The sequence below is a fragment of the Mustela nigripes genome, chromosome 4 (assembly GCF_022355385.1).
Source record: "Mustela nigripes isolate SB6536 chromosome 4, MUSNIG.SB6536, whole genome shotgun sequence".
Taxonomy (NCBI): Eukaryota; Metazoa; Chordata; class Mammalia; order Carnivora; family Mustelidae; genus Mustela; species Mustela nigripes.
The window spans coordinates 107,849,452-107,875,186 of record NC_081560.1 but is presented as its reverse complement, the minus strand read 5'-3'; the positions used below and the strand labels follow the sequence as shown (position 1 = coordinate 107,875,186).

The 25,735-nt window shown below is 42.7% G+C and overlaps 1 protein-coding gene across 2 annotated transcripts in view; it reads left to right on the top strand.

Moving 5' to 3' along the window:
* Positions 1–1,669: 1,669 nt before the first annotated feature.
* Positions 1,670–25,735, top strand: part of RAB4A (RAB4A, member RAS oncogene family) — a 46,465-nt gene continuing 22,399 nt past the window's right edge. The window contains exon 1 of one of the 2 annotated variants that reach the window (XM_059397271.1): positions 1,670–2,048. In XM_059397271.1, coding sequence (XP_059253254.1) covers positions 2,018–2,048 — 31 coding nt within the window. In that variant the 5' untranslated portion in view covers positions 1,670–2,017. The remainder of the gene's footprint in view (positions 2,049–25,735) is intronic. The other variant, XM_059397272.1, reaches the window with a different exon arrangement.

The following is a 25,735-nucleotide window of genomic DNA, read 5'->3' as shown; positions in this document are numbered from 1 at the left end:
CACAGACTTCCCCTAAAGAGAATGAAGGCAATAACTGGAGAAAACACGAATTTTGCAACAAGTTTTCCTTTCACACAATCAATAGCACCTCAGCATCAAAGCGATCTCTGAGAATTTTTAGGATAAATTTATTTTCTCTCAAAGATCCCAGGTGACTAGGAGGCAAAGGCTCTTCCACCTTATTATTCAAAAAACTTAGCTCCTTCAAATCTCAGCTCAAGTATTTCCTTTTCCAGTTGTGATATCTGGCTTTTTCTTTGTAAACTAAATGATTTCTTTGGGCAGTTTTTCCAAAACAAAGAGTTTTCCAGAAAGGTCTCCGTAAGTCTTCATGGTCCACAGAATAGGAAACTGTTCTCAGCTTTGAATTAGCAGCTTAATTTTTATTTCTATCACTCTGTCCAGGTTTCAGAGATCTTGAGTCCGGTTTCAGTCAATAATCTGGTGATTTCCTTTCTTACCCACGGAAGCTTCGAGAAGGAAGAAAACTTAGATCTAAAGAATGGGATCCCTGTCTTTCTTTGGAAATAGTTTCAATCAGATTAGACTGCTGCACTCAGTAGTGTCAATTAAAACTAACGGGCAGAAACCCAAATAAAAAAGCAACAAAGTATCTGAGCCCGTTGAGCAAGAAACATACAAAATAATTCCGGGAAATTACAGTTCTCACAATATTTCAACATGGGGCCTTATCTGTTGTTTAGAAGCAAGGATATATTTATTTGCTATTTGGATCAGAAAGAATAAAATATAGAGCCAAATGGCCATTGGGGAAGAAGGGAAGACCTCAGTGAAGTGTGATGTCAATTTACGTGGAGGACGGAGCCAAATGGACAGGAAAAAAATGTATTTACTAGCACTTCACCACAGTCCAAGTTACTTAGGAGCTTAGCCAAGGCCTATTTTTAGTATTCTACTATATCTTTTGAATAAAGTTGGGTCTTAGGTGATACGATGTGGCCCTGACCAGGCTCAGGCCAAGCAAACTCCCAACCAAAATTCTCTTCCTAATGTTTCTCGCTGCATTTTCAGCAGAAGAGGATTCTGAAGACAGTTGTGCGCCTTAAATCAGAATCCCCAGCCATCGACTCCTAACCTTAGTTGAGGACCAAGGGATGTTTCCTGCTTATAAGCCAGATTCCCCTACACTGCGCCGCGGAGGGGCCAGTATCTATGGGCTTAGGGGGACTCCCAGCACCTGCGCACCGTAAGCTTCCGAGTTTTCTCCAGACACCAGCCCGGCCCTACAGGAGAGGGCCTGGCAGGTTGGGCTGAAAGCTCAGTTTCCCCGCAGGTCCGCCATCCTCTCCAGCTGGGCACCTGGGGCTACTGCGTCCTAGTTACACGTTAACACGCTCTCTGATCACAAAGTAGTCCGTGGGAGGAAGTCTTTTCCTGCCCGGGAGCCGCCAAGGACGACGACCAAGTCTTTGCCGAAGAGGGCCGCTCCCGCAGGACTCCGTTCCCACTGCCCGCACTCTGCCACCTCCGCCCGAGAGCTAGACCCCGCAGTCCAAAGCTCGGTCACCCGCAAGCCTGCACATCGCCGGCCCCTCCCCACCCCGGCCACCCGACCCTGGCCAGCCACGCCCCTCCGTCCGCGCCCGGAGTCCAGGCCCCGCCTCCCCGCGCGCCCCCCGCCCCGGGTCCCGCCTCCCCGCGCCTCGCACCGCTTGGGGCCGCGTGCGCACGCGCGACCACGGCGGGGGCCGGGCCTCGCGCCCCCTCTCCTCCTCCTCCGCCTCCCCCATCATCCCCCCTCCTCCCCCCTCCTTCCCCCGTCCTCGTCCCGGCCCGGCGTGGGGGTGGAGGCCGTGCGCCTGCGCGGAGCCGGCAGTCCGGCAGGGCCGCAGCCGCGTGGTGGCTGGCCGTTGCCGTGGGGACCGCGGGCCCGTCCCTTCTCCGGTCCCCTGCCCCGCGCCGCCTCCACCGAGACGCGGAGGACGACCCGGACCCTCCTCTCCCGCCAGCCCGAGCTGCCGCTGGCGACTGGGCGAGAGGCGGTGCCGCTCCCAAGATGTCGCAGACGGCCATGTCGGAGACCTACGGTAGGAGGCCGGCAGGGCGCGGCGGGCTGGGGCGCGCGGGGGCGCGCCGGTGCGCGCCCGTGCGCGCGGGCTCGGGGGGCCGGGGGCGCGGGGGCTGGGGATGCGGGCCGGGCTGTGTGTGGCACTGACGTGACCTGCTTTTTCAAGTTTCCTCCCGCCTTCCCTCTGCGCTCGCACCCGTGGGGTTTCCCCTTTCCTCGCCCTGTTTCCGTGGCTCGGGGTTTGGGAAGCCAGCTCCAGACTTTCCTCGGCGAGGTTGTGCCCGGCCAGGATGGGAAGGACTTAGGGCGACGCCTGCATTTCAGTGTGTTCCCCCAGTCTTCCAGCGTGACCTTTCCTGGTTTGGAATTCCTTTCTTTGCCCTGGGATTACAAGGAGAAGTGATCGATAGAAGTGATCGACCAATCCACGCCTTCCTTCGGAGACCTCTCGCCTCATTCACTGCTGTTTCTCAGTCGCTCCAGCTTTTTAGTCCTTTCTGGGTTGCATTACGGCTATTTATAAATGTGCCTTTTTGAAACCATAAACACCCTGGAAGCAGAGCCCTATCTGTTTAATCTTTGCTTCCCCTAAAACAGCCACCCCTGGAGGGGTCTCCACAAATAATTTTTGAGTAGTCGAAAGCCTTCCCAATTCATACACTGTGTTTTTGTTTTGTGGTGGTTTAGCCCTGCGTGGTAAGAACAAATACTACCCTACACGTCTCGTTTGCGTCGGGCTTGAGGAGGTGTTTACCGGCCTCTAATCACTTGTTCAGATGTGTGCATTCTCAGATTAAGTCTTTGATTGGGACTTTTACAATCCCAGGGAGAGGTTCGAGTTCAAAAGCGTGTACCTGATCTCGGATCACTTGTGCTGGCCTTGCTGTGCTCCTTTCACAAATAGGCGAGGAATGGCGTGATGGAGCCGGCAGGTGCTGGGAGGCGCTGTCCACACTGCGGGCCGCACAACAGGCGTGGTTCTCCTCTTGGAGCATGCAGTCTAGTGGGGGATACAGAGTTAAGGGCATCATGAACCTAAGAATGAGTAGTTAAAACTTCAGGCAGGAAGGAGTTCTGAAGGAGCGTGATTTGGGAAAGAATGTTAGAAGGAAATCTGACCCAGACTGGGGAGGTAGGAAGCAATTCTCATGGCTGAACAGCAGATACCCAGGCCCAGACAGCCACGGAGAGAAATGGAGTTCCAATAAGGGGAGCCGAAACAGTGGGACAAAGGTGAGGGTGTGGCAGAGAGGGCCTTTGGAACATTTCCATCTTTCTTCTAAGAGGGGTGAGGTCTCATTTGCTTCACCTTCAGCCCCTCCTGTGACTTGTGCTTGCCCTGTTCTTGGTGCCATTGGGCATTACATCTGTTCCTAGAAGGCTTAGGAAACCCTCCAGGAAGTCGATGGCAGTTTTTCATGTTGTCATTGCTATACATGGAACTGTACATCTATGTTGTCTGGTTCTTCCTATAGAGAACCACAGTCAGAGAATTTGTAAAGAAAATACATTTCTCTAGCAATTTTCAGCTGTACTTTTGCTTTTCTTTATTTTCAAGTGCTCCTTACCCCACATTTTTTTTTCTTTAACCTGGAGCCTTGGGGGGGGGGGGAGTCTAAATAAGAAAACCAAGTGGGGATTATAAATTAGTAAGAAAGGACTGGAAGACTTTGGGAGATAAAGATTTTTCATTTATCTTATATGAAATAACCTTGATAAAATATCACACATCTCTACTTGACTTTAGACACAGTTAACTGAACTCTTGAACATCACGGATTGACTGATTAAATGATGATTCAAAGGCTTTTTTTTTTTTTTTTAAGATTTTTATTTATTTATTTGACAAAGATCACAAGTAAGCCGAGAGGCAGGCAGAGAGAGAGGGGGTAAACAGACTCCCCACTGAGCAGAGAGCCCGATGTGGGGCTCGATCCCAGGACCCTGAAATCATAACCTGAGCTGAAGGTGTGGCACTGAGCCACACATGTGCCCTGATCCAAAGACTTCAATCAACAGTATTCTTTTTTTTAAAAAAAAAGATTTTATTTATTCATTTGAGAGAGAGACAGTGAGAGAGAGAGAGCATGAGCGAGGAGAAGGTCAGAGGAAGAAGCAGACTCCCCATGGAGCTGGGAGCCCGATGCGGGACTCGATTCCGGGACTCCGGGATCATGACCTGAGCCGAAGGCAGTCGTCCAACCAACTGAGCCACCCAGGCGTCCCCAATCAACAGTATTCTTATGTCATGATACCTCCCAAGTACATTTTTACTTTTTTACTTGCAATTACCTCTAATAGAGGTAATTTAGAGGAAACTAATGGAATAGAGAATTAGTTTTAGAAACAGCAAATGTGGTCATTGAAATTGCGGACCTAAAATAAAAATTTAAGAACCAACCAAAAGTCCTAAGGTGTCACCTTCACTTATCACTGACCATATTTGCACAGCATTGTTCCCCCAAAAGTAAAACAATCATTTGACTCTTAGATAGCTGGCAAACGAATGTGTGCCTAACCTTTAAACTCCTTTGTGCTCTAGGGTTATTTTTTTCTTCCAGAAAAGGAGGCTCTGTTTAGCTCAACAGGAATAGGATGAAAATTTAAGAGCCAGTGCTTACAGAGTACCATTTATGAGCTATATCTACCTGTTTTTTAGCATGTTAAGGCAATATTTCATCTTCCATAGACTGAGTAGCAGTCAACATTTTGTTGCCTTGAAACTATATAACCATATAATATTGAATATTGTATATAATATTGTAATACAAAATTGAAATCTTAGATAAGTTTCAGATTGAAACCCTGGATCTGAATATCTCTAAACTGAAACAGTGTTTCCCAAATATTGTTAGATTCACTGCACTCTTAAAGCCTTGCCAGTTAGTGTGGCTTAGAACTTCCTGAGGAACTCCAGCCATCTAAGACTTGGGAGGTCAGAAATTGGCCCTAAATAATTCCTGACACCAAGACTTTGAGACAGAATTAACAAGTTGAATAGGTAGTACCAAGCAATGATGGTCAGAAAGGTGCTAAAAAAATATAAGTGGTGCCAAAAATGCTAGGGAAGAAGAAAGTAAGTGCTAAAGCGGTCTACCATTAGGAAAAATCTCTGCACTTTGGAGTTTATGCTTCCTATAGTGAATACAATTTGTGAAACAGGAACACAAATGGTGAGTCTTGGGCTGATTTTTATTACAATATAGTCTTAATATTTTTATTTTGTGCTTTATTTTGAAAGCACTATATTACAGTACTTACCACGTAATTTGGAGAAATAGCAAGAGATTTTCTTTTAGGAATACATCATTGTTGATGGTTGTGGGTTGAATTGTATCCCCCCAAAAATATGTTCAGGTCCGAACGCCAGGTACCTGTGAATGTGATGTTATTTGGAAATAGGTGTAATGTAATCATGTTGAGATGAGGTCCTGTTGGGTTAGGGTAGGCCCCAATCCAAAGACTGGTATTCTTGTAAAATGAGAGAAATTTGGGCATAGACACATGCAGAGAGAATGTGATACAGAGATGCAGGCTGAGATCGGAGTAAATGCTATAAGCCAGAGATCACCAAGGATGGCTCGCCACCACCAGAAGCTAGGAAGAGGCAAGGAGGGATCCTTTCCTGGAGAAAGGATCTGGGAAAGCATGGACCTCCTGACATCTGATTTCAGACTTCCAGCCTCTAGAGCTGTTAGACAATAGGTTTCTCTCATTTTAAGCCTTCCGGTCTGTGGTATTTTGCTATAATGGCCCTAAGAAGCTAGTACATAGGCTTTGGTAGTTAGAATATGACTCATGGAGAATTTGGGGCTTAATAGGTGAGGCAGAGGAAGGAAGATATTTTGGGCAAAGGAAGTAACATCTCTAAAGTTACGTGGAACCAATAAAGTATTAAGTAACTTACTGTTAGAGAAATTGCCAAGATGGCCGTTACCTTAATTTCAGAAAAGACAGGGCGTGTAAACAAGATCAACAAAGAAAGCATATAACATCAGGATAAAGAACATTTCTCTAAATTGAATGCATTTATTACATTTAATGTTTGTATTTTTCTTTGTCTCATTTGCTGAAAATGGATGAACATTTTAAGAACCAGAGTTTGGGGAGCACTATAGCAGTGGTCTCAAACTGATGGGCCCCTGAGTCCTCTGGTATGTGAAGACACAGGTTCTGATTCAGTAGGTGTGGGGTGGATGAGGTCCTGCACCTGATCAGCTCCCAAGCCAGGCAGGTGCCGGATTGAGTATCAAGACCCTGTGCTATATAATGGCTCCAAGGCCATAGACGTTTGAAAATATTGTTCTTTAGAAAAGCAGAAGTTGCTGATATTTTTCATGGTCATTTGAACTATAAAGCCTATCAGTCCTTGCCTGTGAATGTCTTATTCCTAAATCTTTATTTCCAGTCATATCATTTACTCAAGCTTACTATCTTATATTCAGCTTCCTACCTAACTATTCTATTTGTATGGCCTGTGGTATCCTAACACAATGTGTCCCAAACCCAATTAATTACCCACCCCTATTCCCTTCTGTCTGTCCCATGTACCCATTTGCCTAAGAGAATTCTTCAGCATCCTGTGTCCTGAGTCCACTTGGTTTCTGTCTTTTAAACTGACCCCTTAACATAGAAGAGGCAAGGGAAGGTGAAGTTGGGGCCAGCTTAGTGGATTATAAGGCAAGAAGACCCATCATCCAAGGTTCTTCACCACGGGACTAGAGCAGTTGTCCTAGAGGTTTGCCTCTTGCGGCTGGAGGCCACGTAACTGGTGATAAACAGCATCTCCTGCCTGTGGGCAAGTACAGAGACAGACTCCTTGGGCAGGGATGAGTTCAGTGGGTTCTGGCAGGGGCATGTTGGAAGGGGCTAGGTAAAATTTATTTGGGGACCCAGACTGCTAACATATGCCATAGCTTCATAGGAATAACATAGCGATTTAAGTAAATGGTATTTCCAAAGCTTTTTGTGCTCCTTGGAAAATGGTTCTGTGTGAGCATCAAAGTGAACTTTACTTCTAAAAATAATAATGGTAACATCTTTACTGTGAGGGACCATGTCACCCACATTTTGGGGAAAGTATCTTGCGCTTTAGGCCCTTTGTGTGGGATTAGCCATAATGGGATTCTCATGCAAGGTTCAGCACTGTACTGGTTGCTTTTATCATAGGTAACCAGGCTGGTGTGTTGATGGTCTGTGCTCTGAATATTTCTTTGGAATGAGAAGAAAGCTGATGTTTCTTGAATTATTTCTTATACCCCATCCCCTAGAGATTGGTTAGGCTATCGGAATGGATTTTTTTCCCCCATTCCTGAGAACTCCATTAGGATACATGCCAGTGGAAACAGTTTGGGGAAAACCTTTGAATCATCTGTGTTTTGCAGTGCTTCTCTGTCACTGCTTTCTCCATCAGTATGATCTCGATAATGGATATGTTCTGTATATTTGAAGAATACTTTTTTGCTTCTCTGTAGCTGTGAATATAATTTAAAAGCTAAAATGACATGCAAGGTACTGTTATTTAAAGGATAGATAGAGTAAGGCAAAAGTAGAGAATAACCTACGGTGGCACTATAACAAATAAATCAGATAAACACTGTGTAACTGCAAATTTTTTCCTTTGTAATCCCCCCATAAGCTTCCCAAACTACAATAAATTTACGTGGAGAGATTTGACCGATAGCAATACATCCCTGATAGCGAGGACTTTGACACCCGGAGAAAGAATGCTTTGTGGCGCAGCCATAGCCAAGAGCAACTCCTCCACTCAGAATGGTCAACCCTTGTGTGACAGTACTCAGTTTTGTCCGTCTTTGGATTCTTTCTATTTCTCTTGTGTGCTGCATCTTTGGCATTTAAGTCTTAAAAAGCAGCAAATGATATTTAGCTATGGGGGGAGGGTAGAGTATTCATGAAGTCCTAATACATTATGAACGAGAAGATGTGTTTTAAGAAGGCGGTTTGTAATGTTTCAAATATGAATTTTTAATCATGTAGAAAAACATTGGGAACTTTAAAGCAAGGCCTCTCTCTCCCGTGTTATAATTTAAAATATTATTATATGTAATGTGCTCCCTTAGTTACTGTCCTGTTTCTCTTGTTCATTTGCTTATGCCTGTTATTAAAGGAGTCCTCAGAAAATAAATACTACATATTGGCACTGCCTGTGGGAACTTTGCATATCTTTTTATTTATTTATTTATTTTTAACTAATCTCTACACTCAGTATGGGCCTTGAACCCACAACCCCAAGATCAAGAGTCACACACTGTACTGACTGAATCAGTCAGGCATCCCGGGGACTTTGAATATCTGTTTTATAATTTGGTTAAATCTCAATTGTGACAAAGAAAATTTTTCTCTCAAGATGAGACCATAAGTTCTTTAAAGGCAGGGGACTGTTGAGGTGACTTTCTGTCCCTGGTGTGGTGAATGGCTCCCAGACACAGCCTTCAGAGACTGCTGAAAGCACCTTTGACTGGATTCCATTCGAGAGCAGCCTTTTTCCTCTACGGTACAGAATATGAAACAAAGATCATGTTAATAGAAAACCCTGGTCACATAGTCTTCCTTTCATTATGGTAGAAGTCAAACAGTTTTTACATTGTGTATAATATAAATGCAACTAATTAAAACCCCTTCCACTGCCTTTGGCTTAGGTCATGTTCTTGGGGTGCTGAGGTAGAGCCCAGCAAGTGTCTGCTTCTTCTTCTGGCCTCTCTCTCTGCCTCTCACCTGGCTCGCTCTTTCTCTCTTTCTCTCTCAAACAAATAAATAAAATTTAAAAAGAAAAAAAAAAAGCCTTTTTCCATAGACCACCTTTGCTTGAATTGAAGAGGTCACACAATGCATCTTTTAAGAAACAAATTTCCCTTCTGAGGCTTGAACTCTGGAAGCAGTTCCCAGGGTGTGGGAGCAGAGAGCTGGAAGTCCTTCCCGGGCTTTCTGGAGTCACAGGGCTTGCGTGCTGCTGCCCCATTGAGCGAACCCAAGGAGGGAACATGTTGATCAGTGGGGGGAGTTGGTCAACGGTGGAGGTGAACGAACCGGGGAGGCAGGATTTGGTGTGTCCATCAGGCACATTGTGGGGAGACTGGCTTCCTGCTCAGTAGCCAGGGGGCTCTTAGGGGCAGACAGCCCCTCCTGTGGTGGTAGATGATTCAGGATCTGAATCCATGGCCAATGAACACTCAGATGGCCGGTATTTGGTGGTACCCAAGTAACTAGCGGGGGATGAACTCCCCTCGCTCTAAATCCTTGCTTACCTAACAACCTTCTGATTGTAAATTGATACTCTGTGACCAAAAAATAGAAGAATTTTTATAAAATTATGCTTAACAAGATTTCTGTTTACTAGATAATAGGTGATTAGCTTTTTTGATCATTTTATCAAGTGGAATGCTTTCCACTGCAGGGGGTAGAGAACCCAACTCAGTATGCCGTAGGTAATATGAAAAAGTTTTGTTTTGTTTTGTTTTTCGAATAACTATAGATGAGGAGGTTTCAGGATTGGCTGATTCAGAAGCTCAGCTGTGTCAGCAAGGACCTAAGTGCTTCCCATGTCTGTCCTCTAGCTAGCTCTATTGGTGTCATTCCCCTTGGTGACAAAATAGCTGTTCCTTGTAATCTGTGTGTGCCTTCCCGTAGCCATGGACAAAAGGAGTTCTTTGCTGCATTTATGGAGTAATAGTCCTTCCTGTTCATCTGGTTGGGCCTCGTGGGGTCAGGTGCCTACCCCTAGGCCAATTATGTGGCCAGGGTAACAAGTCACACTGTTTAGCCTAAGCCTGTATGTATTTCTAACCAAGTCTCTGGCTCCAAATGACCGTAATTGGCTTAAAATAACCAAAACCTGTCTCCAGTTTTGGGGTCACGTTCCCCTGTTACTTTGGCTCCTTGCAGGAGTAGCCATTAGGCAGATAACCTCTACTACAGCAGCATCTACCACAGTCTCCAAAAAATGCACAGTTTCAGCTGTTTGTTCTGGGTAGTGATCTTCCTGAAAATGATGGACCTAAGTGTTCCTTCACGCCCCTCTTCCTCCAGTGAGGAAGTAGGCAGAGAAAGCAGCCCAGCAGTTGAGAGAGCGTGGGCCTCCATCCGCCTTGGCTACGTGCACACACATCAGAGTCCCTTGTCTTAGAAAAACTGAAATTTCTCTTGTCATTTTATAGACACGATATACCTACAGGTGTTCTTAGTTCTTATTGTCTTTGTGAATGGACTAAAAACACGTGGTGTTTTGAAGACTGACAACCCTCTTCAGAGTCACTGTGACCATGATAATACTTTGGGGGCAAACAGAAGTTGGCTATTTGGCAACTGTCATTTTTCCGCTTTTCATATATTAGCACCTTAAGTAACTCGTCATAAATACATATGTAATGTAGGATACTCTACCTTTTTGAGAATGAAGTCCATATTCTTTATATTCAGTTCTGTAGAGACATTCGTAAGTTGAGACATTGCTAAGGCTTTATTAGTAAAATTGATATTAAATTGTCTTGTTATTATGCATACAAGTTCCTTTCAATGTTTACACCTGTAAAAGTTTGGTGAGTTAGAGTATTTTCTCTGGCATGTAGCATACAATAATAAAGTGAATTTTCCCTGTTACATTGTCCCAAGAACAGCATTATTTCTGGCTGTTGCATGACTAAACAAGCTTTCAGAGTGTGGGCTGGTTGAAGAGTAAGAGTCTTCTGGTGTTAACCTCTGGCTCTGTTTCCCTGGTTATACCAGAAGTTGTTCCTCATTGAAAAGCTGTTGGTGTACAGAGGCTGAATTCTCTTACCTCTAGATGAAGGGTGACATTAGAGCAGTGTGTACACAGAGTGCTCTGTGGCGGTGTCTCCGATCCTTGCAACTGTGTGAGGTGGACACGGGCCCACTGATGGGTAAGGAACCTGAGAGGTCCAGTCCTGGAGCTGGGAGAGGTGGAACCAGAATCTGGACTCAGATCTGCCCTGCCTCGTGTGCCCGAGGGCAGTCAGGCTGTTACTCGGCTTCTCTGTCTTGTATAGAAATCTCCATAGAATCTAGGGTCAGTGGTGACCCAGAATAAACATTCCCATTGGATGTCATTGCTTTAGTGCATGCTCTGGACAAGCGTTGAACATTTAATATGAGTCAGACTTCTCTGAATTCAGCATGAAACTAGGACACAGAGAATAGCAGGGACTGAAGTGTGGCCCTCCAGACCAACGCGGAAGAACTTCACCGTCGAGGAGGGACACTTTCCCAGATCCATGTGATCTCTGTGTAATTGCAGATATTGTTGTAGAACTTGAGGCTTGCTTCATAGTCACAGTTCAGAAAGACAGCATTCTGTGTATGTATCCTCAAATAAAAAACTAACTGTTCAACTTGTCTCTTTTAATTACACTAGTTGGAGTGTTCTCTGAAACATTTCACAAACTACTTTTCCCTTTTTTTTTTCTTTTAAGATTTTATTTATTTATTTGACAGAGAGAGAGACAGCGAGAGAGGGAACCCAAGCCAGGGGAGAGGGATCATGATCTTGATCATGGCTGAGCGGAAGGCGGACCCTTAACAACTGGGCTACCCAGGCACCCCACTACTTACCCTTCTTAATACAGTTTTATCCTCATGTATCAGAATCAAATGAAACATTGTACTCTTTAAAGTATCTAAACTTGTTTCTTGATGAAGGGTAATTGTTTTTATTAGGTTTCTTTGTTTCTCTGTACTGACCTGGCTACTGACTTCCTTTTTGGGACAGTTTTCCACTTCGGGAGCATTATTTCTTTTTTTATATGTTGTTATATCATGTGGAAAACAACTCCAAACTTGCAGTTGCCGTGCTGGGTGGCTCACCAGGCTCAGTCACCTGCTACCTCACCTGCATGCACACACCTGGCCCACAGCAGGTTTGATCCCGATGAGGCCTTCAGCAAAATTGCAGATGGTGTCCCTGACCTTGAGCAACGATCAGAGTCTTTGCTGCAAATGTGAAATCCACGGATGTCACCATTCCTCTCCTCTGGCATTTAATTCAGGCTCAAGCAGACCAGCAGAGGGCCAGAGTTAGGCTTTGCTGTTACTCCTGCCCACCTTTCCTTATTTTGCCTGACACCCTCCACAGGTCACGTGTTCCGCTGCTGCCCAACCCTTCTCCCTTCCCCAAGCCAGCACTTGGCCAAGTTTCACAGTGCAGCTCCTCTCTGACCAGTGTGCCAGAACATTTTTTTCTCTGAAGGGCCATCTTCTGTTGCTCTGCTGGCTCCTTCTCTTTGCTGTTGCTTGATGACCTTGGGGTCATTCCGTATTCTGCAGCGTCACCTGGCGTAGGGCCTCACTCTCCACTCCCACTCCTCACTGCTCCTGAGTGACTGCCGTGTCCCTGCAGAGCAGTCAGAGCGCGGCTCAGTGCCCGGTTCCTAACTTCCTCCCTGCTGCCCGCGCTGGAGTTACTTCCCTGGCAGCTCACGTGTCCAATTCCGCTCATTTCCACCCAGTCTTTCCTGGAGCTCCGGCCTCCTGGGCACCCCTATCCCCTCTGCCAGGTGATGAGCTGTCCCCTCTCCAAATAGGACACCATCGACCTTTCCTCCCACCCCTTCCTTCTCCATCCTTCAGCTGTACATGCTGCTTCCCAGCCTGCCTTGCCTGTTGCTGCATGGACAGAGCTCTCTTTCAATTCAGTTCTGTGGATTAACCGTCTGCTTCCGAGGGACTCTCAGTAGTACTTAGTGATCCTCTTCCTTCCCTGGCCGTCCTGCCCTTTCTCTCCACCTGCTGTTTTAAACCTTCACTAATCTGTTCAAGCCCCTTTTCTCATGTCTGGTAGATGAGAGGGAGGGGGAACAGGCCCTGCTGGGGAACCACATCTCCTCGCCTTCCCTGCTTCAACCCGGAAAGTGACTTAACCTCATGCTCTCCCTTGACCCTTCTCTTGTAGTAGCAGAGGCAAGGACGTCTCTCTTTGTGTCTGGGACCAGTCCCTGCCTCCTGCTTTGGCCCTCATCCCTCAAGTTTTCAGACTTATACCACCAACCATCCTTTCTTTTGCTCCTGGTAACTTCCAGTTTGCTTGCCTCATGCTCTGCAAGCCCCCTGAACACCCGTCTCTTCATCCCATCACAGCCAAGCTTCTGGGAAGGGCTGTCGTGCTTCTCATCTGCAGCACCATCTTCAGTCGCAGCCGACTGATTTTGCCTCCGCCTTAGGTGAGGCTGAGCTCGCGTGGGGTCCTGGGACTCGGACGTAGCGGACACTTGGCACCTCCGCCTTAGGACTGTTTCCCCCACATCCCTACCGTGTTGGCTCACGGGCATTTTAAGTTCAGTCTCTCTGAATCTGCAGTCATTATTTTGCCGTAAAATGGATTCCTCCTTCAGTGTTATCTCCCTTGCTGGTGTCACACACCAGCTGGAAACCACAGAGTCCTCTCAGATGACCCCACTGTCCCCGCGTGACACATTTCTTCTGCCAGGAAATGGAACGTGGACCGAATCCTGTGGTCAAGGCCACCCACCTCTGCCTCCTTTCCGACCTTTGGAAATCTGAAAAGCCAAACTGTTGTTTGTGGGAGAAACTAGGAAGGCAAAGGCCATCTTGTCTACTCACTATGATGTCATTTTCTGGAAGATTCAAGGTCGTCATTGGCAATCAATTGCTGAACAAGTGTGCTGTGCTGTTAGAGTCACTTCCTGGCTCGTTTCCTGGTCAGTGGTTGCCTTTGCTCTCAGGACCTGGTTGTCATTGTGCCTGTGGCTCACTGTCCTCCTTGGTATATGCTTCTAATCAGCTGCAGTCTGGGAAGTTAGTGCTTCCTTGAAATGAATATAAAGACAAGTCAGTAATGAATGAGTTTTCTCCCAAAGACTAAAGCCTTTGGCTTTGTGTTTAGCTGTTTCGGTTGGCTTGGAGGCCATTTGTTTCTGATCTGTATTTTGTCTGTGTTCCTGAATGGTCTGACCTTCTTTTTTCCCCTTTTGCTTCCATTTATTGTACCTTATTTAAGAAATCCTTCCCTTCCCCTTCAGATGATGAATGAACTTTCAAAATTTTGCCTTTTACACTTGCATTAATTTACCTGAAAACAATATTTGTGCATGTTTTCAGGTAGGGGTTCAACTTCATATTTATGCCCCACGTGGATACCCAAATGTCCAGCTGTTACTTACCAAATTCTCTGTTCTCTTCTCCCAGGCATTTGTAATACCTGATCAGTCATAAATAAGTAGGCTTGTTTCTGGGATCTCTACTCCATGGTCAGTGTCCATCTTTGCCTGAATGGTTGACTTAAATAGAAACCCATTTCTATATATTTGATAGCTTTCCCTATTATCTCATTTAAATTTCTCATGGAAAATTAAAAGCACATTAATAGCATATATTCATTTCATTTTTTCTATTTTGGAACATGGTCATTCCCCCACCTTCTAGCTTAATTCATGCTGAGGAAACCCTCATCAGGTGACTGTAATTATCACAGATTGGAGTCAAATAACCTCTTTGTGATTTAGAGCCTTAAAGTTAATACCCGTTATCATAAAACCACATCAAATTTGATGTAAGTAAGTAGACATAAGTATTTAACTAGTTCACATTAGGTTATCTTCTTGTATAATCTTTCTGTAATATGGCTGTTCACCTGCTCCTGTTAAACCCTTTTGTAGCTGTGAAGCCCTGCACACTTAACATATGAAACACATACTCTATATTTGATGTATGTGTCATTCAACTTCAAGCAAGGAAAGAGAAAAAGAAAGTCAAACTAAACAGATTATCAAAACAAAATAAATCAGTAAAATCAATGCACATTCTACTGTACCCACAGAGACAGGGGCATGAGGCCAGCAGACCTCAAATACCTGCTCTCTGTACCCCTGACCTCCAGCTTGAAGGCGAGTGCATGAGGCCCCCATCTGGTGCTCAGCTACAAGGAGGTCTGTGAATTCCAGACCCCCTCGGAAAGAGGAGGGGTATCAGCTGCAAGTCTCATACAGTTGGCTTCTTCTCACTACAAGGAGGAATTCATTACCCATCGTGGTGCTTGGTTTTATCTGCGTTAGCCAAACACAGATCTCTCCGCACAAAAAATAGCACACCGGACAGCTTGGCTGCTAACGCGTCCTTCTTCCTTCTGCTCCATTTCCTGCCTGGAGCCCACCCTGTGGTGCTTCCTCCAGGTTAGGACTGTCCGTAGTAGACTTAGAGTCAGTGTTGGAGACTGTCTCCTCTTCTTTTATTTCTTATAAAGCTATTGATTTTGAGATAATTATAGACCCACATACAGGTTTAAGAAAAAAATACAGAGCTCTCCTGTGCCTGTTCCCTGATTCCCCCAGTGGTAACATCACACAAAACTCTCCTAAGAGACCACCACTGGGTATCCAGAGGGGGATACCACCGCCTCCAAAGATAACACCATATTGGTGTGGCCACAGCTTCAGAAACACACATTTCCGTCCCCACAGAGAGCTCTCCTGTAGCCCCAGGGTAGGCACACACTCCTTCCTGGCAACCACTACTATGTTCTCTATGTCTGTGATCTCGTCATTTCAGCAGTGTCCGTAAATGGAGTCATGCGTGGCATCATCTTTTGGGACTGACTGTTTCTCTGGGGATCCCTCCAGGTTACAGCATGTACCGTCAGTTCATGCCTTTTTCCTGCTCAGCAGGATTCCTTGGTTGGATCGAACGAGACTTTGTTCACCTGTTGAAGAGCATCTGGGCTGATTCCAGTTTGGGGCTCTTGTGACTAACACTACTATAAATGTTGGTGTACAGGGTTCTGTGTGAACATAAATCTTACTTTTTGTGGGCTAAATGCCTAGGAGGACAATTGCTGAGTCATATGGTAGTTGCGTGTTAAGTTTTTTAAGAAACTGAACTAATTTCCAAAAGTGTGTTCCACCGGCCGTGTGTGGGTGGTAGGATTTCTGAGCATCCTCGCCCTCATTTGCTGTTGCCGCTGTTTTTGATTTGAGCCATTCTGGGAATTGTATAGTGATGCCTCATTATGGTTTTGATCTGCATTTGCCTGATTATTGGTTAATGGTGTTAGAAATACTTTCACATGCTTACTTGCCATTTGCCTATATTTTTCAGCGAATCTCCTTCCATGTAGAAACCATTTTCCAGTTGGATTGTTTGAGTTTATCCTGTGGAGTTTTGAGAGGTTTTTTTTTTTTTATTTGTTTCTGTTTTTTGTTTTAAGTATACAATCTAAATGTATTATTCTTTTTTTTAAATTTATTCTTTATTTATTTTAAGCATAACAGTATTCATTATTTTTGCCCCACACCCAGTGCTCCATGCAATCCATGCCCTCTATAATACCCACCACCTGGTATCCCCACCTCCCCCCCCCCCCCCCCCGCCACTTCAAACCCCTCAGATTGTTTTTCAGACTATGGACTCTGGATATATATATTTTTGGTCTTTCCTTCCTCTCTGTAGCTTATCTTTTCATTCTCCTAACAAAATTTTCTTAAAAAAAAAAAAAAAGATTTATTTGAGAGAGCGCGCATGTGTGTGTGTGTGTGTGTGTGTGTGTGTGTACACAAGCAGGAGGTACAGAGGGAGAGGGAGAGAGAATCTCAGACAGACCTTATGCCCAGCACAGAGCCTGACACGGGGCTTGATCCAGTGACCCCAAGATCATGGCCTGAGCCAAAACTAAGAGTCAGATGCTGAGTTGACTGTGCCACCAGATACCCCCAAAATTTTCTACAAAGCAAAAGTTTTCAATTTTGACGAAGTCCAATTTATACGTTTTTCTTTCTCTGGCTTGTCTTTTGGAGTCAAGCCTAAGAACTCTTTGCTTTTCCATAGATACTAAAGATTTCCCCCAAAATTTTATAGTATAATGTTTTGCCTTTAAGTCTGTGACCTATATTGATTTAATTTTGCATAAGGTATGAGACTCAAGTCATAGTGTCATTTTTTTCCCTTTATGGATATCCGGTTGCTTCCTCTTCATTTGTTGAGAAGGCTAAGTTTCTGGCATGGAATAGTTTTTGCAGTTTTTTTGTTTGTTTGTTTTTTGTTTTGTTTTGTTTTGTTTTGTTTAAGATTTCATTTATTTATTTGAGAGAGATCACAAACAGCGGGGAAGAGTAGAGTAAAACACAGGGCACCCAGCACAGGCCTTGATCCAAGGACCCTGGGATCATGACCTGAGCCAAAGGCAGACACTTAACCAACTGAACCACCCAGGCATCCCTGGTTTTGCAGTTTTAAATTCTGTTGATGACTTAGTGTAGGTCTGCTTCTGGGTTCTCTGTTCTGCTCCATCGGTCTGTGTGTCTCCAAGTGTTGATACCATACAGACATCATTATTGCAGCTGCATAATGAGGTTCAGATCAGGTGAAGTGATTCCTTAGCTGTTCGAGTTCTTTTGTCTTTCCATATAAACTGTAGGATAAGCTTGTCTATGCCACAGCCTTACCATAATGGTGATACAAACTTCATAAACATGTCAGTTTGGGGAGAATTGACATCTTTACTGTGTCTAGTCTTCTAATCCTGGAACACAGTATATCTCTCCTTTATTTAGACTGTTTTTGTTGTTTTTTCCGCTCAGCATTGTATACTTACTAACATTGAAGTCCTTCATGTGTTTTGTTAGACTGACACTTAAGTAAATGTTTTTTTTAAGATTTTATTTAAGAGAGAGAGAGCAGGCATGCTCCCACAAGCAGGGGGCGGGAGCAAAAGGAGAGGGAGAAGCAGGCTCCCAGCTGAGCAGAGAGCTCCACACAGGACTAGATCCCCAGATCCCAGGACCATGATCCAAGCCTAAGGCAGAGGCTTCACTTAGGTGCCACCTAAGTGTATTTTCTGAGTGATTGTGAGTGGCATTATATTTTTAATTTTGATGCCCACATGTTTGTTGTTAGTATTAGAAATACAGTTGATTTTTATATTCTGTAATCTTGACCTTGAATTCATTTATGGGTTGTAGGAAATTTTTGGTTTGGTTTTGTTTTTTTGAGATTCCTTGAATTTTCTTGTATACAATCATATTACCTACCAATATAAACAGTTTTATTTCTTCCTTTTTGATCTGTGTGCTTTTGTTTCCTTTTCATGTCTTATTGCACTAGCTGGAACTTACTGTGTGGTATTGAAAAATAGTGATAAGAGCTGACATTCTTACTGTGTTCCTGATCTTAGGGGGAAGTAGTCTCATCATTAAGGATAAGGTTAGCTGTAGGAATTTTTAAATGCTCTTTATCAAGTTGAGGAAGTTGCCCTCTGTTCCCCCCCCCCCCGCCCCCAGGAGTTTTATCACAAGCACGTGTTAACTCTTGTGAAATGCTTTTTCTGCACCAATCTGACTTCCCTTTTTTAGCCTATTAATATTGATTTTGAAATATTGAACTGGCCTTTCACCTCTGAAATAAAGCCCACTTGGTCATAGTGTATAATTGTATTTATAAATATAAATAATAGTGAATTCTATTTGTTAGTATTTTATTAAGTACTCAGAGATATTGTTCTATAGTCTATTTTGTTTCAATACTGTCATCTGGTTTTTGGTGTCAGTGTAATAATAAATATAAATATATATAAATAAAATTTTCAGTATTTTTATGCTATGTAATATGCATATATGTAATATGTTACATAACTTAATATCTACTTAACACATACTTATATTAACATATTACTTGTATATAGTATGTGAAACATCTTTAATATGTCAAATATATAATGTTAAAATTTTTAAATAAACAAAAACATATAGTAAATTAGGTAATAATAAATACCAGCTTCTTAAAATGACTTGGGAAGGGTTCCCCCTTCTGTTTTCTCAAAGAGGTTGTATAGAATTGTGTTCTTTTTAAAATATTTGATATAATTCTCTAGTGAAACCATCTCAGCCTGAATATTTTTTGCGAGTTTTAAAACTAACAATTCAATTTTATTAATCACTGTAGGGCTCTTTAAATTTTGTCTGTTTTATGTTGAGCGAGCTGTGGTACTTTGTGTTTTCAAAGAATTGACCTGTCCCATCTAAGTTGTTAAACTAATGTATGTGGAATTGTTCATGTTAACCCCTTGGTTATTTTTTTGATGTCTGCAGGGTCTGCAATGATTGCTGTTTACTTCCTGAAATCAACTGTTTGTGTCTTCTTTCCTTTACTTTGTCAGTCTTAGTTGTATAAATGGATTAAAGGTAGCCTTCTATATTAGCCTCTATTTTGTTTTCTTCTTCACAGCAAGCTAGGACATTAGTTCAAAGTCTACCAGCACTACACTAAAATTCTTACACCCTAGGTTGCTTAAAATACAGCCCAAATAAGTAATATTTTTAGCCATTTAGAGACTTCCTGCTTTGCATACCCTGTGAAATAAACACTCACCATCTGCTAACCTTTGATAAACAAACTCAGGGGCTATTAAAGACCTCAAGCCGCTGGCTGCCCCCCAGGCTGCTGGGTGACATCGTGTGGACACATAAAGCCTCTCTCCAGACCCTTTTCCCTCAGAAGTCCCCTGCTGTTGTCCCCTTCTGGAAGCTCTCCTGCCGTGAGGGATGTCCCCTCCAGTGCAGCCTGTCAGAGTGCTGCCCGAAGGAAGTGGTGTGTGCTGTCTCCCAGCCATGTCTTTTTCCTGGCTCAGCCCCTAATTCCTTGAACTCGTAACAGTTTTGCCAGAAGTTTATCAGTTTTATTGATCTTCTCAAGGAGCCAGCTTCTGTCTCATGGATTTTCTCTCTTGTTCTTCTATTTTCAGTTTCATTGATTTCTGTCCCTTTTTATTTCCTTCCTTCTGCTTGCTTTAAGTTTATCGTACTCTTCTTTTTCTAGGTTCTTGAGGTAGGAATGTAGATAATTGACTGACACTTTTTTCCTAATGTATGCATTTAGTGTTCTAAAAAGTTTCCGCTCAGCAGTGCTTTAGTTGTATCCCACAAATTTTGATGGGTTGTAATTTATTTTCCATTCAGCACAACATATTTGTTTGCTTTCCCAGGAGACTTCCTTAAATTGTAGATTATTTAGGGGCTCCTGGGTGGCTCTGTCAGTTAAACCTCTGCCTTTGGCTCTGGTCGAAATCCCTGGATCAAGCCCCACATTGGTCTCCCTGCTCAGCGAGGAGTCTGCTTCTCCCTCCCCAACAGCCCCCCACCAACTCATGCTCTCTATCTTGCTCTGCTCTCCCTTGCTCTCAAATAAATAAAATCTTTAAAAAAAAAAAGAGAGAGAAATCATAGATTATTTAGAAATATGTTGGTTAGTAGCCAAGTATTTGGAGATTTTCCTGTTGTCTTCATATTACTGATTTATACTTTGATTACATTGTAGTTAAGAGAACACATTCTTGTGAGATTTCCATTCTTTTAAATTTGTTGAAGTTTGTTTTGTGGCCCAAGATATTGTCTAACTTGATAATGTGTCTCATGGGTCCTGGGAAAGAGTGTGTTCTGCTCTTGTTGAAGTATTCTGTAAAAGTCAGCTAGATCGCTTTGGTTTGCTATGATTTTTTCCTTCTGTATCCTGCTGATTTTTTCTCTAGTTCTCTCAGTTGTAGAGAGAAGGGTGTTGAGGTCTCCAACCGTAATTGTGGATTTACCTGTTTCTCCTTTTAGTTCTGCCAGTTTTTGCTTGACATACACTTTATAGCTCTATTTTATTAATTTCAGGTGTGGATTCCTGTCTTGCTGGTGGATTTATTCCTTTATCATTATGTAATAATCCTTTTGGTCTCAGGCAATCTTCCTTGCTGTGAAGTCTGTTTTATCTGATAATAATAATGCTTTCCTTTGACTAATGTTTGCATGATACAGCTTTTTTCATCCTTTCACTTTCAGCCTGCCTGTGTCATTCTAATCAAAGTGAGTTTCTTGTTGACAGCATATTGTCATGTCATGATTTTTCATCTAATCTGCCAGTTTTCGTCTTTTAATTGGGATATTTATAGTTTCCATTTATTGTAATTATTGGTATATTAGGACTTATTTTTACCAGTTTTTAACCTGCCTTGTTTTTCATTTCTTTTTCCAGTGTTCCTGCAGTTTATATGAACATTTTAAGAATTCTGTTCACTTTATTTATATTTTTGAGAATATCTCTTTGTATAGGTTTTTTAAGGGTTGTTCTGTGTGTTACATTATAAATACATTTCACAGTCTATTGCTGTCATCATTTTCTCCATTTGAGGGACATATAAAAACCTTGCCTTCTTTTACATCTCTTTACTGTGTCCCACCTTTGATATAATTGTCTTAAATGTTTCCTCTCCTCATATTTAGAATCACATAACTGTTAATTCTTTTTGTTTAAACAGCCAGATCTAATTTAGAAAGCACAATAGGGGAAGAAGAAAAGTCTATTGTATTTATGCTTTTTTTTTTTTTAAGTTTTTATTTAAGTAATCCCTACACCCAACATGGGACTCAAACTCATGACCCAGAGATCAAAAGAGTTGCCTGCTCTTCTGACGGAGCCAGTTAGGCGCCCTTACTTAGATGTGTTTTTGTTTGCCGTGTTCTTCCTTCCTTCCTGACATTCTAGGTTCCTTTTATCATTCACTTTCTTTTCAGAGAACTTCTTTACCTCTTTTAAACATGCTTTTAGGATTGGTCTGTTATGGACAAATTCTGTTAGAGTCCCCCCAGCCCACCCTGCCCCCAAGAATGTCTTGATTCTCCCTCCATTCCAGACCGTCATTTTTACTAGATACAAGATTCTGGACAGAGAGTTCTCTGTCAGCCCTTGAAAAATGTGCCGCTTTGTTCTGGCCTCTGGTTTTTTGATGAAAAATCTGCTGTCACTTGAATTATTTTTTTTTTCTCTGTAGGCAAGCCATCATTTTCTCTGGCCTGTCATTTTCTCTGGCTGCTTTCAAGGACTTTTCTTTGTCTTTAATTTTCAGAAGTTGAGTTATGATGTATGTTGGCATAGATTTATTTGGATTTGTCCTCAGCTTTTTGAATCTGGATTCCTGTCTGTTGCCAGATTTGGAAAGTTTTCAGCCATTGTTTCTTTGAGTATTTTTGCAACCTTATTCTCTTTTTCCTCTTCTTTCCTGACTCCAGTGATACAAATATTAGAGCTTTTTTTTTTTAATAGGATCAAGGGTTCCTGAGGCTCTATGCATACATATTCAGTCTGTTTTCTCGTAGTTGTTTAGATTGGATATTTTCTATCATTTTGTCATCCAGTTCACAGATTGTTTCCACTGTCCCTTCCATTTTGCTATATTTTTCAATTCTAAAAACACCATTTGGTTCTTTATATCTGTTATTTCTTTGATAAGATTTTCTCTTTGCCAAAGGTTTGTTTTTCATTTGTTTCAAGCATGTTTGTATTGTTGAAATATTTTTATATTTAAAACTCTTTTAAAAGATTTTAAGTTGCTTTAAAATTTTTGTCATCCATTTCTTTTTTCTTTAAGATTTTAAAGATTTTAAAGCTAGATGTGGGACTCAATCCCAGGACTCTGGGATCATGACCTGAGGTGAAGGCAGACACTTAACCGACTGTGCCACCCAAGTGTCCCTTGTCATGCATTTTTTATATTTGGGCATTGGAATCTATTATCTTTTTTTCTTTCAGTTTGAGACCTTGCTGGTTCTCAGTATGTTGAGTGATTTTTCCTTGAAGCCTGGACATTTTTTATATTATGTTATGAGACTTGAGATCTTTATTTAAATTTTTTATTTAACTGGTTTCCATTCTTGGGCACAACCTCGTTACTGCCAGGTGAAGGTAGAAGTGCATAGTCTGGGCTGGGCTTCTGTTGACCTGTGGGTGGAGGGAGTGCTCCTTGTTACTGCTCGGTGGGGCCGAGAGTGCCCATGTTCCACGTCTCCCACACCACCACCACCACCACCACAGGGGCTTGGGGTCTCTGCTGACACTGTGGGGAGGGCTGGGGGCGGCTCATGACCAGCTACTGGAAATGAAAGTCTTGGCTCTGTGCTGCTACACCACCCTGCCGTAATGAGGTCCTCCGGCTTCCCTGGGGGACGTCTAGGCTCCCCACTCAGCCTTTGCTGGTGTGGGTCAGGGTGGGGTCCCAGATTTTCCTGTGCTGCTTGGCTGCAGTAGAGCCGTTGATGTGTAAAAGTTTTTTCCTTGCTAGGCTGCCCTCACCTGGCTCTACGGCTACACAGAACAGCTTTGGGGAGGGAGGTGGGTGGGGTGGGGCTTTTTAAGATCTTCACCCATTGCCATTTGCAGATTGCCAGCTTGTTCAGCTCCAGGTCTAGGGTATGTGAGGCGAAAGGAAAACCTGAAGAACTCACCCGTGTCCTTTCTCAGGCCCCAAGGTCCCTGGCCAGTCTGCCTTCTTTGCTACACTTTCAAAGTCTCCTTATGTTGCCTTTATATATACTGTCTAGTGTCTTAGGTTATACTGAGCGGGAAGAAGTATTTCTGTCTCAGCTTCTGGAAGCAGAGGTATACCTTGGCCTTGAGTATAATTTTTGTACATTGCATTCTACATTAGAGAGTTTTTGGTTTTGTGCTCCTCCTCTCAACACTGTGATTATCTCACTGCCTTATTAGGATAAGGAACCTAATTTCCTTTGGGATAAGGAACCTAATTTCCTTAACAGGGAATTTTTCCGTTCTTCCTGATTGCCTTTATAGTCTTAGTTCTTCCATTTCACTATGATGATAATGTGTTTAGATGTGGAGTTATTCTTATTTATCCTTCTCATGGGTCACAGTTATTTTGGATCTGATAGTCCCTTTAATTTTAATTCTGTTGAAATTCTGAGGCATGATTTCTTTTAATGTTGGCTCTATACCGCATTCCCTATTTTCCTGTTCCCAAATACCAATTAGAACTGTATTGGACCTTTTCCTTTAATCCTCCATGTTGCTTAAACCCACACAGTTTCCTCTCCTCTCAACTCTTTGTTCGCCTTCTAGTAATTTTCTTCAGTCCCTATTCCAGTTAAATTTCTCATTTTTGCTGATTTCTTTTTTTTTTAAACCCATCCATTCACTATTTAATTTTAAAGACTGCAATTTTTATCTCTGGACACATTCTAGAAATCTACCTATTTTTTTCATATTACTTTATTCTTATAAATTCGGTTCCTTTTTTATGGTATTTGTAATCTTGGGTAGACATTTGACCCATGAATGACACAGGCTTGAACTGTACATGTCCACTTCACATGAATTTTTTTTACAATATAGCAATGTAAATGTGTTTTCTCTTCATTATGATTTTCTTAGTAACATTGTTTTTTAGCTTGCTTTATTGTGAGAATACAGTATATAATATATAACATAGCAAATAAGTATTACTCTACTTACGTTATCAGTCTAGAATGGACTAGTAGTCAAGAGTGGACTGTTAGTAGTGAAGTACTTGGGGAGTCAAAGTTGTATGTGGGTTTTTCAGCTGCACAACATAGGATAGGGGGAGGGGAGTAGTGTCAGTGCCCCTAACCCCTATGTTGTTCAAGGATCACCTGTACTTTTTTGGGTTCTTTTTTTTTTTTTAAATCAAACTCTTGGAAGTGTAATCCGTCTGCAGGTGGTGGACTTGTGATGGATTGTTTCCTTGAGTGTCTTGTAATTTTATATTGTGAGCTCATCTTCAAGGAGCTGTAAATGTGAGAATTCCAATTCTTGGGTGGAGCACATGTCCTTCCAAAGTAATTCTTCCAGGCATCCTAGTCATGTCACTTTCATTCTTACTGTTTCTCAGTTCTTGATTTGGAGGTTCATTGTGCACATGTTTATGTAAATTTGAATTTCAAACCCACCTGTCTTACCAGCGCCCATGATTAGTTTTCAAAGGGAAATGTTTTTCCCATTCATTAAAGAGGCCAGGCAGAGTGAAAGAAATCTCCTCATCTCCCTGAGCTAGTGAATAGATGTTTTTCCTCCAGCCTACCCTTTCACTTCAGACCTAGTCTTGAGAAGAACTCAGAGTTAGCTCTCTACTCCCTCCTTCGCATGGGCACAAGCTCTTATGCTCTGTCCCATACACATTTTACACTCAATACTGACACATCTGGGCTCCTATTGCTTTTTTTCTGTTTCTTCTCTTTCCCAAGTATCTAGAATTTTCCTTTCTTTCCTAAAAGCTCAGCTATGCTTTTTTTTTTTTTTAATGTGTATTTTATCCAGCATTTCTAGATGTTTGACCCAAAAGGGTTTTGAAACAAAAAGATTTTCTACTAAAGTACGAATACTTACCTGTTTGAGCTACAAGATGTGGTGTATGAAGAATTTGTTGGAGGGGCCCCTGGGTAGCTCAGTTGGTTAAGCATCTGACTCTTGGCTTCAGCTCAGGTCATGATCTCAGGGTTATGAGATCAACCCCCACATCAGGCTCTACACTAAGCAGCTGAGTCTGCTTGAGATTCTCCCCTCTCTGCCCCTCCCCCTGCTCTCTCAGATAAATAAATAAATCTTTTAAATATTGTTGGAGGAATTTTTAACATATGGAAACTACACGTCTTCCTTGTCTTTTGCCCAGCAAGGTGTAGTTCAGTGGATATGTTACTCTTTTGTCTGATAGAGCTTTGGTACAATCTAGATAACAGTTACCATAATAAAGTGCATTCAAGCCAAACTTCCAAAGCAGAAAATAACAGTGGAACAAGAACCAAGCCAAAGTCCATGTCTAGATATGTGAGTTTTGTTCCAAGATCACATAGATTTGTGACACTCATCTTTCTGTATACATACAAAACATAAGAAATATTTCCATTTGCATATAGAAATTCTTTTCATTCTTAGTATTTGCTGTTC